Raw genomic sequence first — 16,572 nt, 5'->3', positions numbered from 1 at the left:
TCTAAAGAGTTGTTACACCTTATGAGCTGGGGTTTTTAAGTGATTAATTTCAGTGTTCTTGATTTCAGTTGTGTCTCGAGCTGTTTTCCTTAGAACTACCCTGAATCCTTCTCTGTGCTTTTGCTGTTTTATAACATCTAAATAAATATCTAAATAATCTAACTTAAAAAGAGAGTCATATTTCAATTTTTTTTTGTAGTCTTTCTTTTCAAACCTCTTACTATTGGTAATGCTGTTTCTTGGGTGGTTTTAAATTTAATACACTGATGGTCCAGTGTGCCCAGAGTTTTGAGTCTCCTATATTTGTTGATACAAATACAGAACTCTTCTGCCTGTGTTCTCCACTCACAAGTTATAAACAATTTGTGCTTAACCAAAATCCTTAGGATCTCACTGTTTTTCAGACCAGATCCAACTTAAAGTGCCCTTCACATACAAAGAAAGGCTAAATGGTATCATCTGTGTGTTGAAATGTATAACTGAAGTTCAGTGCACAGTTGTGTACTCAGTCATTTGGAATTGAAGCAGGTTTTAGTGTGGTTCTTAGTAGCCTAAAACTTAAGCCAGCAGGTTGCTAAACAGAAGGTGTTTGGCTTCTCTTCCAGATGGTGGTTCCAGTGTGGAAGAAATGGAATTCAATTGGGATGAGTATCTAGAAGACACAGGAACAATTGCAGCCCCCCATGGATCTTTTAAACATGTGAGTAAGGGATTATGTATTTACTCACCGTCTCCTATATTGTTTTGGTTTTTTTTTGATACACTGAATGTTTATGGTTCATTTGAATGAATTGATGCTCTCAAATCTGGAAGACTAACTAGAATCATGTTTCCTAGAGTAATGGGAAATGGGGAATTTAACCTTTTTATTATTGTTTCTTGTCTTCCTCTCTATACGTAGCACAGGGTAGTCCCATCCACAAGTGCTGAAAGTTATGGGGCTCTTAGTCTTTTTTGCTCCAGAAGATAAGCTTGATTTTTCTCATAGAGCCCAAACTGGCTGCACTCTCTCTTCTTTTGGTGATTGCTACTGGACAACTGCTATGGAGGAGCTAGCTTTAGAAAGCTGGTGGCATAGTCCTTGAACAGCAGAATTCAAATATGCTCTCAAAGAAAGTTTTAATGGCGCCTCTCAAGGAGGCCAAGGAGAAAATAATAGCTCTGCCAAACACTTGACTGTAATAGTTAGAAAACTGATTAGGATAATTGTTGATCACAGGCTTAATGGATGGGATGAAGTCTTGATAAGCCCTTGTCTTTGCCCTTGGATATCTTTAATCAAATGTTTATTGGTAAAATCCTGGAGTGCACTGTCCCATTGGGTGAGATCTGAATGTGAAGTCTGCCTTCTTGTACTGGGGTCATCAGTGAGGGTGAGCTGTGTAGAGCTGGTTTCCAAACCTCTTGGATCTCTTCCAACAATTGAAACACCTTGCAGGCTGCCAGCCAGTATCCTTATCAAACTATTTATTAAAGTTACTATTTCGTAGTCTTTCAAAGACTGGCTGTGGCTTTTACAATGACAGTGAGGATAGTGACTTGTGTGGGCACTTGCTTGGAAAGCACTCTGTGGTGCTCAGGCTTTCAGGCCCAGTATCACCACTTTCAGTACAGGAGACTTAAATCAGCAGGAAAACAAACTGAGTTCTGTTCACAAGGGATCACAAAGCATTTTGACTCCAAAGGTAACCTGCAGAAGTGCAAAACATGAAAGAATCTATTAAATATGCCAGTTGTGTTAGCAGTAAGGATGCACAGTAAATGTACACTTTGCAGAGGCTCTTCCATACCTGGATGTAACTGTAAGCTTTTTGTTGAAAATAAACGTTCACGTATCTCATTTCTGAAAGGGGAGAGGCCTATGCTTGCTCTCTTTCTCCTTAGTGTGCTAAGGCTCCATCAAGAGCAAGCATACTCAGAGCGGTGGTGCCCACACAGCCCACGTTGAAGACCAGTATGGAATCGGAGCCATGGCATTTTGTAGTTGTGCGAGGAGCGATCTGTCTGCTCTTCTGGTGTGGTTTGCTTGATCTTGTCAACGCAGCTTGCCATCATAGCTCAGGCATTATACAAACTATCAGTAATGCCAGCTTTGCAGCGGTGGCCAACCGAATTAACGCTGCAGCTATGTTTTTTAATCAGCAGGAGACACGCTGTGAATGACTTTATTACCCCTGTGCTGCACTCTTTGCCAACTCAGGTGTGTCAGACAAGAGGTCTGATTGCTGTGGCCATGGTCAGCAAAAATAAAATTAGTCCATGGTTTTTATTGTTATTACTCCCTACATGCGTAGAACACAGTGCAGTTTTGCTGGTGCGAGTAGTGTTGTGGAGCATGCTTTAATGAGCAGGTGTGGGCAAAGCCCTTCCTGCTGCCTTGGGTACCCTCCTGTGGGCAGCGCCGTGGCAGGGCTGCGCCTGGGGAGCCTGGCTGGCCACGCTCTGCACCTCGGCACGGGGAGCTGGCCTGGGCACTCAGGGTGCCAGGAGTGCGGTGTGGGGGTCATGAACGAGCATGATAATATGTGCCTTGTGTTTGGAAGGGGAACCACCGGGCGTTTGCTAGCAGAGTTCCCTTAGAATTTGTCTGAAGGCCAGTGTTGATGCTCTCTGTAATAAGCTTGGCATGAAATTTTGGAAAGTTAACGCTGACACTGAATTGAGAAGCCTCCGAGAGAGGAGCGTATTTACAGCAGCGTCACATCACCTAGGTCTTGCTGTTAATAGAAATTCAATAGTGCCACGTCACATGCTTAGGATTTCTGCTGCCCCATTAGAAGGTAATGGTTTGGAAAAGGTACAGGAGAACCTCAGTGCCTCCCAGCAGATAGTGACAGCCTGTCCACATGACGGAGCCCTACAAAAATGTTAGGATTCCATGATACATCAGGTGAGAGATTTTCCGTGGAGAGCACGCGGGCACTGATGTCTCTGTGCTAGCGACTCGTGGTCCCTCCGGCTGTAAGCTGTGCAGGGCTAGCTGCTCGACTTGAAGAATGACGTATTTTTGTAATCCACCATCAGAAAGCTAAGAGGGATCTACTTCTGTACTCTCGAAAAAAGAGTGGAAAAAACTAAGCTGAAGAATAATATTGGCTCAAGAGCAAATGGGCATGTATAAATAACTAAATTAATTAATATAAATGAATATTAGATGGAAGCTTAAGGCTATTTTTGAATATTGGAGCAGTGAGACTATGACTAGCCTTCCATTATGAGTGGTGGGTGAGAAACACCTAACCCACATTGTAGGAGAGTACATGCATGATCAGATTAAGAAAATGTAATCTGTGATTACACAGCCTGTGTTAGCAAATAGGTAGACTTGCTGATGGGAGAGAGGAACTTTTTATATTTGTATGCTTATATTAATTCTGAAAGTTTTGCTCTTACTATGAGCAAGACACACTGGAAAACTCAGGCTACTTCCTCAAATTAAACATGCTCTAATGTTGCTAAAACGCATGCATTTTAAAAATTAAACAACACTGAGATCCAAGTGACTGTTTTGCATACAATGTAGCAGGAAAAATAGCTTACCAAGTTCCTGGAGTTGCACTGGATGCCAATGTTCTCATCCCGCCCCTAAGTCTAAATACACAATCTTTATAACTGTTCGATGCTCTTTTTTAATTCCTTTCTGCAACTTATGTTAGTATTCAGCATCATGAGAAGATATATATTTGCTGTGTGTTCTCGCATGCTCTTAATACTTTTTGTCCAGTCTTTATCATTGTCTCCTTCTGAGCTGGGTGGGATCCCCAGGTCTGACCTGTGACGTGGCACAAAGTGGGGGATCACACTCGGTGGGAAGGAGGGATCGGAGCTGCTTCAGCAGCGCTGCCACTGACCGCCCGTGGCCATCTCCGCTTGCCGTTTGTGCAGCAGGAAGCTGCCGCTCTCAGACCCACTGCTCCGAAGAAAATACTCTGGGAGCTTCCACAGCATCTCCTGCAACCAGTCTGCTCTGTGAGCCAGCCTAAAGAAAGGAAATTTTGTGCTTTAAACCACTTAGCGGTGTTGTCTTGCCCAGCTGCCAGGAGGGTGCTACCTTCTTGGTCTCTGCAGTATCCACCGGGGAACACGGATGACGGTGTTTGAAAAATGCACCTGACTTCAGGGAAAGCTCCATCTGTTGCAGTTGGTTTCGTTGAAGGCAGCTCTCTCCACCATGAGGCTTCACTGAAAGTTTGGGTATAGAGAGATGCACAGATTTCCCAATACTTCAGACTTTGTTTTGAGCTCATGGCTTTTCTCTGGGGAATCAGGATACAATGTCTTTAGTAATACCTCTTCAGCAAAACAACTCTCTGTTTTATGCGATGACCTGTGTGATATCACTGCAAAATGCCTGCAGGCATGGGGTTCTGCTGCTTTTGGTTTTAAGAGGGGGTTTATCAAAGTGAAAGGTATTAACCTAAAGGATGCGAACAGTTAACAGAGGCATATGCTTTTCTTTCTGATGTGGTTCTCTTAGTTTTATTTTTAGCAAACCAGTATGCGCTGGCTGATGAGACTATAATAGCTGTGGCAGTTACTGAACCGTCAGCGCAGAGCTGGTAATAAATAACCCAGAAAATATCTACTGCATCTGCATCATACTGAAAGCCTTTCTTGCAGTTGAATCGAAGAGGAAATGGAACTTGGGACCACTTAAGAAAGAAAACACCAGTTACATTCAGCTGAGAACAGGGGACTGACATGTTAGATTTTTTAAGACTGAGGCTGTGGAATTAAGCATAGATCAGAAATGTACTGTAGTGAGAGCAGAACAGGGTTAGGGATACAAGACAATGTTTTGCCTTCTCTTTTTAAGTTCTCATTTCAGTATCTGAGTACTGTGCGGTCAGATTCCTCATCTGCACACAACGCGCACACACATTCACACTCCGCCCCCCCCCCGAGTTTTGGGTGCTTTATTGTTGTCAAAGCATGAGTTCACTGAAGTACACAACTGTTTGTGTTCCATGCAGTTTATGTAACAATGCTACATACAGAATTACTTAGACTCTTGGATAGAGATGTTAAAAGTCCTTATTCTGCAATTTGTGCAGATTCATGACTTCTTAAATGAGCACGGTGGAAGAGACAGTGATATCGTTCTCTAAAGCACGTGTATGTACTTTGTCCAAAGAGGTTGAAAAGCATAGTTTCACACAAAAAGTCAAAGTTGTGTTGCTGAGTTCGACCTTTAGTTTTGCCTGCCTTGCCAGCCCAGCCGTGAGTTGGAAGGCCTTTCAGTGGTGGGTGAGGTGTCGTGCAGGGCAGGAAGATGAATTGGAGATGCTGATTTAAGGTGGAAAAGGTACTCTGAAATATAAAGGCGATTTCATTAATGATGATTCTGTGTGCATTCTGATTTGGGTCACATAACGTGATGAAGTTGTTTCTCTGAAGAGACTGGATGGCATTTGACTTGAGTTTTTTTGCTAAATTGTTCCCTCTTTTGTTCCATGAAATTTCTGGGAGTGCTCAAGTGTGACCATCTTCTTCCTCTTCAGGTGGATACAAGCTTGCAGAATGGTTTTGCCCCTGGTATGAAGCTAGAAGTTGCTGTCAAGTCTGACCAAAACACCTACTGGGTAGCCACCATCATTACTACCTGTGGGCAGCTGCTCCTGTTGCGCTACGATGGTTACGGGGAAGACCGCAAGGCTGACTTTTGGTGTGATATCATGACAGCTGATTTACACCCCATCGGCTGGTGTGAGCAGAACAAGAAGATTCTCAAAGTGCCTGAAGGTATTGGCTCTATGTGCAGAAGCAGGGAGTATGTGCAAAAGTGTGCTTTTGTCCTTTGTAAGCCTGGCAGGTAGTCTTCGTAATCACTGTTATGCAGGTGGTGTTGCTGTGATGACAGTTGAAATTCTCTGCCATGTTTTTCAGAAATCTCCTGACTTAGAGTAGGAGGTTGCTCTTTCACCAGAGAGGAGTTAGCTTAGTTTCAGAATTGGACTTACTTTTAGAGGCTTATGGTTGTCTTAATCACACCCACCAAATTCTACTACTTTGTCATTTCCTTTAAAGATTTTATTGTTGTTTTGCTTCTTCTTTTAAGGTGTTACTGGTGAGTGTGTGGCAGATTCTTATAAGTTAGGCAGTGCAAGACTGCAGTAATGTCTTGTTGTCTGAATAATCTTTAACTAGCAGGAAGAATCACAGTCTTTCTTCACTTTTCATTTAGGTATCAAGGACAAGATACCTGACCAGGAGGAATTCCTTCAGCGGGTGCTGAAGGGAGCATGCAGTGCTCCTGCTAACCTGCTGGAGGGGGTAAGTGCTGCAATGTGCTGCATCCTGGGTTTTGTCTTGGTTTTTCCCTTTGTTGTTAAGATAACCACTATTCACATTGTCAGTTCAATTCCTATTTTAAGTTTAGGGAGCATTGTAGTATGCTGCTGACCTTAAAGTTCCACTCTCTAGTGTTTCCTATTTACAGAATTTTTTTGATAGCGTTGTACTGAAACGTCTGTCACTGCAGATTTGGACTTTTCATTAATGCTATGAAAAGAAAGACCTTTTTCAGACTCCCTTGGGTTTCAGTCTTCCTCCTATTCTGTCCTCCTTCATAAGCTCTAAGGAGATAATCCTTTATTTATCTAGCTTTCATGTTGTCCCCTTTCTCAATTGACTCCTTTCACTAATTTATTTGGGTTTTTTACTATAGACAGGTTATTGTTTTGCTTGAATTGTGCACTTTGCTAGTGAAGAACCAAACCATTTTTGTTCTCTTCTCTGTGCTTGAAACTATATTTGCACCTCATCAGTGTCTGGTTGTGAAGTACAGAATGTAATTTTTTGAAAAATGCCATTGACATCTTCTATACAACTAACATTTTTGTCTTTGTATTTTTTCTGTCTAGTCATCTTTGTATGCTAGATGACTCAGTTTTAGAAAGAGATTGTTCATGTTTCCTTCAAACCTTGAACATATGAGTGATAATGCTTCTGAAAATGATGGCAAGAACTTAAGTGAAATGTGTGACTGTATTGCAGGCAGTGCAGAAGCTCTGATGCAAGCACCATGATTCTAAACGTTGTTGTTTCTCTTGTCGTGTGTTATAAGGGACCTATGTTTCTTTACTTCTGTGTTCATACTCCATTTATGCAAAAAGGGTGTGTATAAAGAAGTGGAAGTATGGGATCTGTTTTTATCTGTTGTTCAGAATAAATTGTGTTCTTTCTGTAGCTTCACAGAGGGAAAAATCCATTGGATCTCATTGCACCAGGCTCCCGACTAGAACTGCAAAATGTCCGGGATTCCCTGGAAGCCTGGGTAGTCAACGTGGTAGAAAATGTTGGTGGGAGACTGAAGCTGCGATACGAAGGGCTGGAGGATTCTGACAAATTTGACCAATGGCTATTCTACTTGGACCCTTTCCTTCATCAAGTGGGGTGGGCAGCTCAACACGGATATAGCCTGCAACCACCTTTAGGTACTTCAAAACATATATATTTTATATGGTTATCAGAGGCTAGAAAATACTGCTGCTGCTCTGGTGCTCTCAATCTGCCTTCATGCATAGGATCAGCGTGTGATCGGACAAATACTGTACCTAAGGAGATGTAAGTGAAAACACCAGTAAATAGCCCTACCAGACTTATCACTCACTCATTCAAAAGTTGCTAAATGGTTTTGGCTGTCAAAACTTCCTACCTGTTTGTGGAAAGGGGGGAGCTGAAGAAACGATTGCCTTGACGATTTTTTTTGGTAGTTTTGTATCCTAGGCAAGAGGAAAGTCGCCTGTTTTTGAAGTACTGCTCAACAGGAGCTTTACAGCTGGGACTCAAGTCCGCTGGGCTAATTAAGACCTTGTATAAAGAGATATCATGTGAATATGAAAACATCCTTAAAAATGAGTGCCCCTGGGAATGAGTGCATGGAAGCAGAGGCAGAGAGTGGGACAGATTACGATGTTTTCCAGGCATGTGCATGTCAGGATGGGTCATCCAAGAAGCGGGACATAAAATGGCTGAAACACAAATGGATTGCTTATGAGCTGAGCATGATGTAATGTGTTTCCTGATGAGGGGAAACCTTGGGATAAAAAACTGGAAGATGTTGAGCATTTACCCTAAAGCCCTTCTGCAAAGGCAGGTTTGCATCTAAGGTTGTGGCACACTCTGTGCTATTAACTGGGAAAGTTCAGGTTGTTTAGAACAGTTGTCGTGTTTTTTTTTTAATGTTTTCACTTTATGGCAAGAAGAATCATGCTGAGGAAAACAAAACCATTTTCGTTGAGATGGCTAAGCATACTGCCTTTGCTAGTGCTTGAGCAATATCTGCTGGAATCAGGATTGTGAACAGGAGATGCCAAATCACTGACAGAAACTGAATGGGTAGATTCCACAGCGCTATTGTAAGTGAATAATGTCTTTTTAAAACACTAGTTAGCTACTGGACTTCTTTCCTTTTTATGTCTACGTGAGAGCCTTTGATATACTCACAGCCTTGACTTCAGGGATCCTTTGTGTGTGACAGCATTGGTACAAGTAGTTCCTTTTATATCAGAGATGTGTGGTCTGCAATTAGATGCTGAAAGAGTAATTTATGCAACTGGGACAGAATTGTGGAACATTTATTGAGCTTTCTTCTTTCTTAAGCATAAACCAGGCTAGTGTTATCCAGCTAGCATTTATTTTCTGGCCATACGTTTTTCCAGAAGTCTTCCTCAGTGTTTGTGACCTCCGTTTTCTCAGAAAAACTAGACTGAGCAGCATGTGGGTGATACTGCTGCTTGACTTCAGTCCCTTTTTGTAACGCATCCAAATGTCTAAGAAAGCACTAAGTTTTTAAGGAGGAAGGTATTTGCACAATTCTGAACAAAGGTGAATTTAGCACTTGGAGAAGCACAAATCGAACTGTTTTCTGAGAGAAAAGAAGAAAGAAGATGACTTCATTCACTGTTTTCCTTTCTTTTTACTCAAGCCATTAGGTCCTTGAAGAGTGAAGCGGATTGGCAAGAGATCCTGAAGAAGGTGAAAGAGGAGGAAGAGGAGTCATCGGTTCCTACAGATCTCTTTAAGGTAAAGACACAATATGTGTAGTTTAACGCTGTGGATGATATCATGAAAGTGCAACATTTCTTAGGAATGTTGCAGGCAAGTCATTTACTAAGGCTTCTTAGGCTATTTTGGTTTGTTTTTTAAATTTTTTTCCTTTCTCTCTCTCTTTTGAAAAATCATACTATGATACAATTCTTAAGTTAGACGATGCACCCATCCCAAGTGTGTGAGCCATTAGTTGTCATACTGGGAAAAATCCCTGGTTCTGATCCTTTATAGTGGCATCTCTGGTTGTTCACCAGCTGATCTTGCGGATTACTGTCCTAGAGGAGTGCAGGTTTACTGCAGTCTGATTGTGTGAGCAGATTGAAAAATTTAACATGTGTAACACCTAATCTGTAACATGTCACACATGCTGTATAAGGTGTCCTGTTATATCCTGAGTGTTGGCAAATGTTACTCATGAGTCTGAATTTAAATGTACATGACTTAAAATGTGGGGAAAAAAAAATCACAGGGGTCAGTATTGGGGCTGGTGCTGTTTAACATCTTTTGTCAGCGACATGGACAGTGGGATTGAGTGCAGCCTCAGCAAGTTTCCTTATGACACCAAGCTGTGCCGTGTGGTCAACATGCTGGAGGGAAGAGATACCATCCAGAGGGACCTTGACAGGCTGGAGAGGTGGGCCTGTGCGAACCTCATGAAGTTCAACAAGGCCAAGTGCCAGGTCCTGCACGTGGACTGGGGCAATTAGAAGCATAAGTACAGGCTGAGCGGAGAATGGATTGAGAGCAGCCCTGAGGAGAAGGTCTTGAGGTTGCTGGTTGATGAGAAGCTCAACATGAGCCAGCAATGTGTGCTGGCAGCCCAGAAAAGCAACTGTATGCAAGGCTGCATCCAAAGAAGTGTGGCCAGCAGGTTGAGGGACGTGATTCTGCCCCTCTACTCTGCTCTCGTGAGACTCCACCTGCAGTACTGTGTTCAGCTCTGCAGCCCAACATAAGAAGCACGTGGAGCTGTTGGAGTGGGTCCAGAGGAGGGCCGTGAAGATGATCCAAGGACTGGAGCACCTCTCCTACGAAGACAGGCTGAGAGAGTTGGGGTTGTTCAGCCTGGAGAAGAGAAGGCTCCAGGGGGACCTTCTAGCAGCCTTCCAGTACCTAAAGGGGCTACAAGAACTGGAGAGGGACTTTTGACAAGGGCGTGTAGTGATAGGACAAGGGGCAATGGATTTAAACTTTAAATTCTATGATTAAATCTTGACATGTTTTGAGAAGTAAGTATGTAAATTTAGTCCTTCAAAGTCCTTAGTTCATTTTTCTCAGCTTCATTTGGACCTGTAAGCAGAATAGAACAGGAAATGCTGTTGCTCTTGAATATATTGGGTCATATACAGATAAGGATATATAGAATTCTGGAGCAGAAGCCCTGTTTTATGAGTTTTTGTTAGGCTGGAAATGGAGACTTTTACAGTTCCCTTTTGGATTAGCTCATGATAAGTGCTAATGGTTGGGAGGGGTGGGGGGGGGGGGGGGGGGGGGGGGGGGGTGGGGGGGGGGGGGGGGGGGGGGGGGGGGGGCGGGGGGCAGGGAATTTCTGTTGACTTACCAGACCGCCCTGGATTGTGAAATCTTGCTTCTATGTGGAGAATATCAGAGGAGGAAATCTTTGGGACTCGTCTCCTAAAACTCAGAGAATATCAAACTCAGAGAGCATAGTTGGCCTTTTCTCTTCATTAGAGAGAGGTTTTGATATTCCAACATGTTTATTTCTTAGAACAAACAAATAAAACTCAAGTTATCCTCTTTAGTTGAATTACATAAGGTTTGTCTTTTTGATGGAGACAGGCAGGTAGTCACTCTGATACTTCATTTTTCAGGATAAACCCGTGATTGGAGTGCATTCATTCTCTGAAGGCATGAAGTTAGAAGCTGTGGACCCAATGGCTCCTTTTGTAATCTCTCCTGCTACAGTTGTCAAGGTACCAGGGTTCTTTACATTGTCCTGCTAAGTTTCATTTCAATTGCTGCTTCTCTCCTTAAATGTTAAGGAAATTCTCATTAATTGGTTATCTTAAAATCTTGAACTAGTTTTAAAATTAAGTATTTTATGTCTCACTTAGGGAACAGATTGCTAGGAAAAAACACCTTAGCTGTTGATGGTGAAGACATCGGGTTTGAAAGTAGGGGAAAAGTTCCATAAACATATAAACTCAAAAGGTCAAATGGCCAAAATTATCAAATCCAGATTTTTAAAATTAGATGTAATCTCTCATAATCTGAGTATTCACTTGAAGACAGATTTGGGGGATTTTGTTTTTGCAAAAGTTAATTTCATTACTACATACAAGCTCTGATGTTAAGTAGCCTGAGTTCAAACAAGGCCCATACATGAATTTAGAAGTTGAATGAAAACTCCCCAACTTAATCAGGTTTTGGGCAACTTCCATCTTCCTGTTTTATTAAAACAGATGAAACGTTCTAAAGACCTGTTTGATGCAGTAAACCAAAATGTTTCTATCCTAGAAAACTAGGATATTTTAAAATCTTTTTTTTTTATTTTCCAGGAACTGTTGCTTTCTCTTTAGGACAGATAGTCTCTCAATATGATACCTTGTATTCTGGTGATATCTCTCTTTTAAACTCTTAACATACAGTTTCTTCAAATAAGATGCTTGCTTATTACTAAAAGGGTGCAACCAGTTCCAAGCAAAGCAAAATCATTTACTTTTCTTGTTATTTTCTTGTGCTGCTCCTAGTTACTTCAGCAGCATAGTGGTTTTATTTGTGACAGTCCATCCTAGGACACAGTTCAACCTTGTTCGAATAAGCAATTTTGTTGTTACAGAATGGTAATAACAGCAAACTCTAATTTCTCTGTATTTTTCATAAATGTATTTCATATAGCACTTGATCACCTTACTTTTAAGTGCTCATACATTGTCTTGTATTACTACTTATTTTTGTTAAGTTTCCATATAATGCAGAGGAGTCTACTGATTTATGGATCCCGTAGATTCTTTTTTAATTTAATTTTTTTTTTACCTTTTCCCAGTAGTTCAAGGTAAAGGGTTTCCATCGTGTAGTGTTGCTGTTTAGTAAAGTTATCAAAATGGAGGAGAGGCAGATCAGAATCTGCTATTTACAAGACCACATGGTTCTCTTTTGATTAACTACAGGTATACAATGAAAAATATTTCATGATAGAAATTGATGACTTGAGACCAGAGCGTACAACCAGTCTTACATTTGTCATGTCAACAGTGCTGGTATTTTCCCTGTGCAGTGGAGTCTGAAGAACAGCTTGCATCTCAGTCCCCCACCAGGTACGTTTGTGCAAGCTTGTCATGCTCGCTCCTCTTTGAAGGAAGTAGATTGCCAGTCCCCAGAGTGCTATGTTTATGACAACACTTTAGCAAAAGAATTACATGTAGTAGCACAAACAAAGAACAAGAAAGATCAAATTCTGAGAAACAGGAGCTTTGAGTTAGTGAAACTGAGGTTTCCTGGGTACGTGCCTGGATTTGAGAAGATGACAGTGGCTGGGGATGCTGATCGTGCATAAAAACCTGAACACTCGAACAAGTGGAGGCTGTGTTCCAGGGCTGAAGGCAATGTTGATTTCAGCGTTCATTCACACGCTATCAGTAGCCTATAGTCTTTGCATTGGACTTTTGCTTCTGGTCAAAATGGAACCTTGCTGTCCAATGTCTTATAATATTTTTAGACTATCTTATCACTAGAAGTTAATTAAGTATTTTTTTTCCAAGGTCTGATCAGGCAAGGTAGCAGGTTGCTGAAACGTGGCTTCAGGACATAAGGGATTGGGGAGTGATCCTCAGCTACTGAAATATTTATGCATTTTCTCAAAATGGAAATGTCAAGGTATTGTAAAACCAGGGACTCAGTACTCTTATTCACTGCCACAGCATTCAGAACGCTTTCTTTTAGCTCTTCCCTTCAAACATGTATGCAGACTTACAGCTGTTAGCAAACTCAACAAGCCTCTTAAAACAACTAATTGGTCTCTTTAATGACTTGGTATTTAACATGTGTTTGAGAGAGTAATACGTTGGTATTGAGCACGTTTTAAAAGAAGTTTTAGAAAAGTTTCAGAGCTGACAGGACATTAATGAAGTAATCTTGCAGAAACTTCACCAGAATTTCATCTGTACCCTGTGAAAATGCTGCAAACGCTTCCCTGCGCTTCGATTGCTGCCCCGTCTGCTTAGCAGATGTACTTGATTCACGCTTCAGGTTGCTCTCTCTGAAGTCACTTTTAGTTTGGCGCCATTTCAAGTCAAAAATGGGAGTCAAGGTGGGGCAGTGCCCAAAAGTCCCTCTGCAGTGAACATAAAGAGACTATCTCAAACGTATGAGAACCATGCTATGAGAGGAGCGGACCTCAGATGGCTCAGTGAAGCCCTAGTCAGCTAACAATCTTGAGTGACCCAAACGGATTTCAGTGGTCTATACTTTGTGTCAGCTTTAAATGAGTCATTTGTTCTCATGATGGTAAACTAACCCCTTCGCTTTTCCTTCACTTAGGTTATCCTGGGCAGGACTTCGATTGGGCAGACTACCTCAAACAATGTGGTGCTGAGGCAGCTCCCCAGAGCTGCTTCCCTTCGGTAAGGTTCTCCTGCAGAAAACCATCTCTTCTGTTATGTGAATGACACTCTTGATTGCAGGGAGAAGAACCTTTTGCATGTGTTTTACTTAAATTACCCATGATAACTGAGGAAACAGAAGAGTTAAGAAAGTGCAAATGTATGTGAACAGTAGTAGGTGCACGCCAACTTCCTAGATAAGTAAGTGGTGGAACAAACGCTTCAGTTGTGATACAGCATGAAAAAGAAATGAGTGTTTCATAAAATTGAGATATGTAAAAGTCCATGGAATAGTCATAAAATATCAATCCTTGGCGCTCCCGTAGTGGAAACAGGGCTTTTAGATAGACCTTGTGTTCATTTACTTAGTGTAGTCTCTCAATCTTCCTTCCTTTCAGCTTGAAAAATTCATGCCATTGTATTAATCAATACCAAGTCATCTTAAATTAGTACCAAATAATCATTTTACATTAATCGGTGCCTGAAGTACTTGCTAGATTTTGGGCTTTTATTGGTTCAGTGGCAGTATTGCTTCTCCCAAAGCAGAATACCTTGTCAAGCAGAAAAGGGTACTATTAACATCTGCCTTCCAATTCCATTTGCAATACTTGGGCTATTGCAGTGCTTAGGGGAAGAAATTAAAATGAATAATTACCGTTTTTTGAAAAGGGTGTTGCTGGCTATGAGTTCTTGTTGCCCTTGTTCTGTCTTGTAAGCTGTGGCATCTTAGAACAGGTCATTGAATTCATTATCCCTTTTCTGAGAAGAGTTGATCACTGTAGGCTAGTTCCAGAATTCGTAATGTATTGATCCTGTAATTACATTGCAGAGTGGCTCTGGGGAAGACTCCCTCTGGCTGTTACTTCTTATCTTTAATTCAGGTGCTTCAGAGCCGGATACATACTCATTCTTACATTTCAGGGATGTTTTTTATAAATGAGGACTGAATTAGTGAATAAAGTAAAATCCTACTTACCCAAAAATGTAAAATGAGAAAAACTTCCTTTACTGTCTGCTAGAACTTACTTGGATAAGGCAGGAATGTTATTTGCATACGTAAAATGGATTTCCAAGCTAGGAGAATAGAAAGCCTGGTCAGACTATTTGTCAGACTTATCACTTAGGTTGCAAGCAGCAGAGAATTGCTTAGAATGCACTCAGTCCTTTCAGTGAGTCTCAGCATCCATATTTTTGAGTACAAACATGTTTTTTTTCTAGGTTTGTCTGTAAAGCCTTTTTTAACTTAAATTCTTTGTAGTTCATAATATATCTTACTTGTATTCAATGTGCTAATTGTCTGAAATCTTCTCTGAGTGCATAAGTATCTCTATGTAACTCAGACACTGAGGCTTTTATGTGTTGCTCCTTTTCATGGCTGTTCATTCAGTATGTCAGATACTGGATATACAGATTTATTTTACTGAAGTATTCTGTCTTTTTCCTAGTTAACTTCTGACCATGGATTTAAAGAGAATATGAAACTTGAGGCTGTGAACCCAGTTGATCCTGAAGAAGTCTGCATTGCTACAGTCACCAAATTGAAAGATTCCTACCTCTGGCTTCAGCTGGAGGGTGAGCCTGATGTGGGGAGTAGCACTTGCATTGATTCTTCTGTAGTAACATCATCGAACCTAAAGAGTATCGAGCAAACTCACTGCCTGCTGAATATGGACAGCAAATTACCGTTTCCACAATGAAAACACAACAAAAACCCATTTGCATTGTCTGTTTCCCAGTTAGCCTTGGATGGCAGTGCTCATTTAAGTCAGGCAAAAATGGCAGTTTGCATTGCAGTGTGTCAGCGCGAGGCTGGCACACTGTGCGAAGTGCTGAGCAATGTATTTTAGAAAGCAAGGGCCTTGCAACATTTTTGCAAATGAGTGACTTGTATTCTGAGCAAGCTTTGACCAGATCCAGGAAGAAAACTTTTAGAGAGGTTCCTCATTAAGATAGAATAGGCCTATGTCAGCCGCTCTCCATTATAATTCCATTTCTTGATTGGAAGTACATCAGCATGCACTTACTGTGCACTGTGCATCTCTGCTAAACCATGGATGGCAAATTCCCATCTCCAGCCTTTAGGAGGAAGCAAATGAGGTCAGGAAAGAATCTGGTCAATAAAAGAAGATGAATAAACAATTGATACTGTGTTCCAGATACGCCATAAGTAAAAGCAGCTTCACTGGCAAACATATAGCAAGCATTAACCAAATGAGGTTTTTTATTTTTATAAGTTGTTTCAATTTTTGCTTCTCTACACTGAACAGGCTCCAAGAAACCCATCCCTGACTGTATAGTGAGCGTGGAATCAATGAATATATTTCCAGTGGGTTGGTGTGAGACGAATGGATATCAGCTCAGACGTCCTCGCAAAGCAATAGGTATCAGTTCTTTCTGTTCGCAGTGGCTAGCTGGGTTGATAGAGATGGCGAGACCTTGAAGAGCAGGCTTCTGCAGAATTATTGCTGGCAACACTGAATTTGGAGACATTCACTATGTGCAGAGAATCCATGCCTTGTGCAGCTGTTCCCCTGGCTGTTATATCCAGTTGGAATCCATACAACAACTCCAAAACAGGCAGTATTGGCTTGAGGCCCTTGTAGGCTGTATGAGCGCGTGGAAACAGTCCATTAGTCGCAATAAAAAGATTGTATCTGTGTGTAGGCACACACACCCATGCTATGCACATACTTTTGTCTGAGCTGTTCTTGCCGTGTGTCTGACCCAGATACTGATTTTACACTTGCACTAATGCAAGTAAAATTAATACCATAACGAAACGGTGTTGAGTGTGTATACGTTTTGGAGTTGAAGTAAAGGGGACTTACTTTCTAAATGGACCAGATGGTTATGATCCCTTAATGACAAAATGTTGAAAAGTAAATCCTACTTGTTTTAACTACACTAGTAAGTAGCGTAAGATAGTGTCTTGTCTCAGCTGGTTAGTGAGCTCTGT

The 16,572-nt window shown here is 41.5% G+C and overlaps 1 protein-coding gene across 1 annotated transcript in view; it reads left to right on the top strand.

Annotated features, from left to right (window-relative positions):
• Window positions 1–16,572, top strand: part of SFMBT1 (Scm like with four mbt domains 1) — a 33,812-nt gene that overhangs the window by 5,969 nt on the left and 11,271 nt on the right. Inside the window, 11 exon segments of the mRNA XM_009979715.2 lie at window positions 606–700; window positions 5,502–5,742; window positions 6,185–6,273; window positions 7,190–7,436; window positions 8,930–9,027; window positions 10,887–10,988; window positions 12,186–12,237; window positions 12,240–12,332; window positions 13,555–13,637; window positions 15,062–15,188; window positions 15,884–15,997. Coding sequence (XP_009978017.2) covers window positions 606–700; window positions 5,502–5,742; window positions 6,185–6,273; window positions 7,190–7,436; window positions 8,930–9,027; window positions 10,887–10,988; window positions 12,186–12,237; window positions 12,240–12,332; window positions 13,555–13,637; window positions 15,062–15,188; window positions 15,884–15,997 — 1,341 coding nt within the window.

The sequence above is a fragment of the Tauraco erythrolophus genome, chromosome 12 (assembly GCF_009769465.1).
Source record: "Tauraco erythrolophus isolate bTauEry1 chromosome 12, bTauEry1.pri, whole genome shotgun sequence".
Taxonomy (NCBI): Eukaryota; Metazoa; Chordata; class Aves; order Musophagiformes; family Musophagidae; genus Tauraco; species Tauraco erythrolophus.
This window is presented reverse-complemented; position numbering and strand designations above follow the sequence as displayed.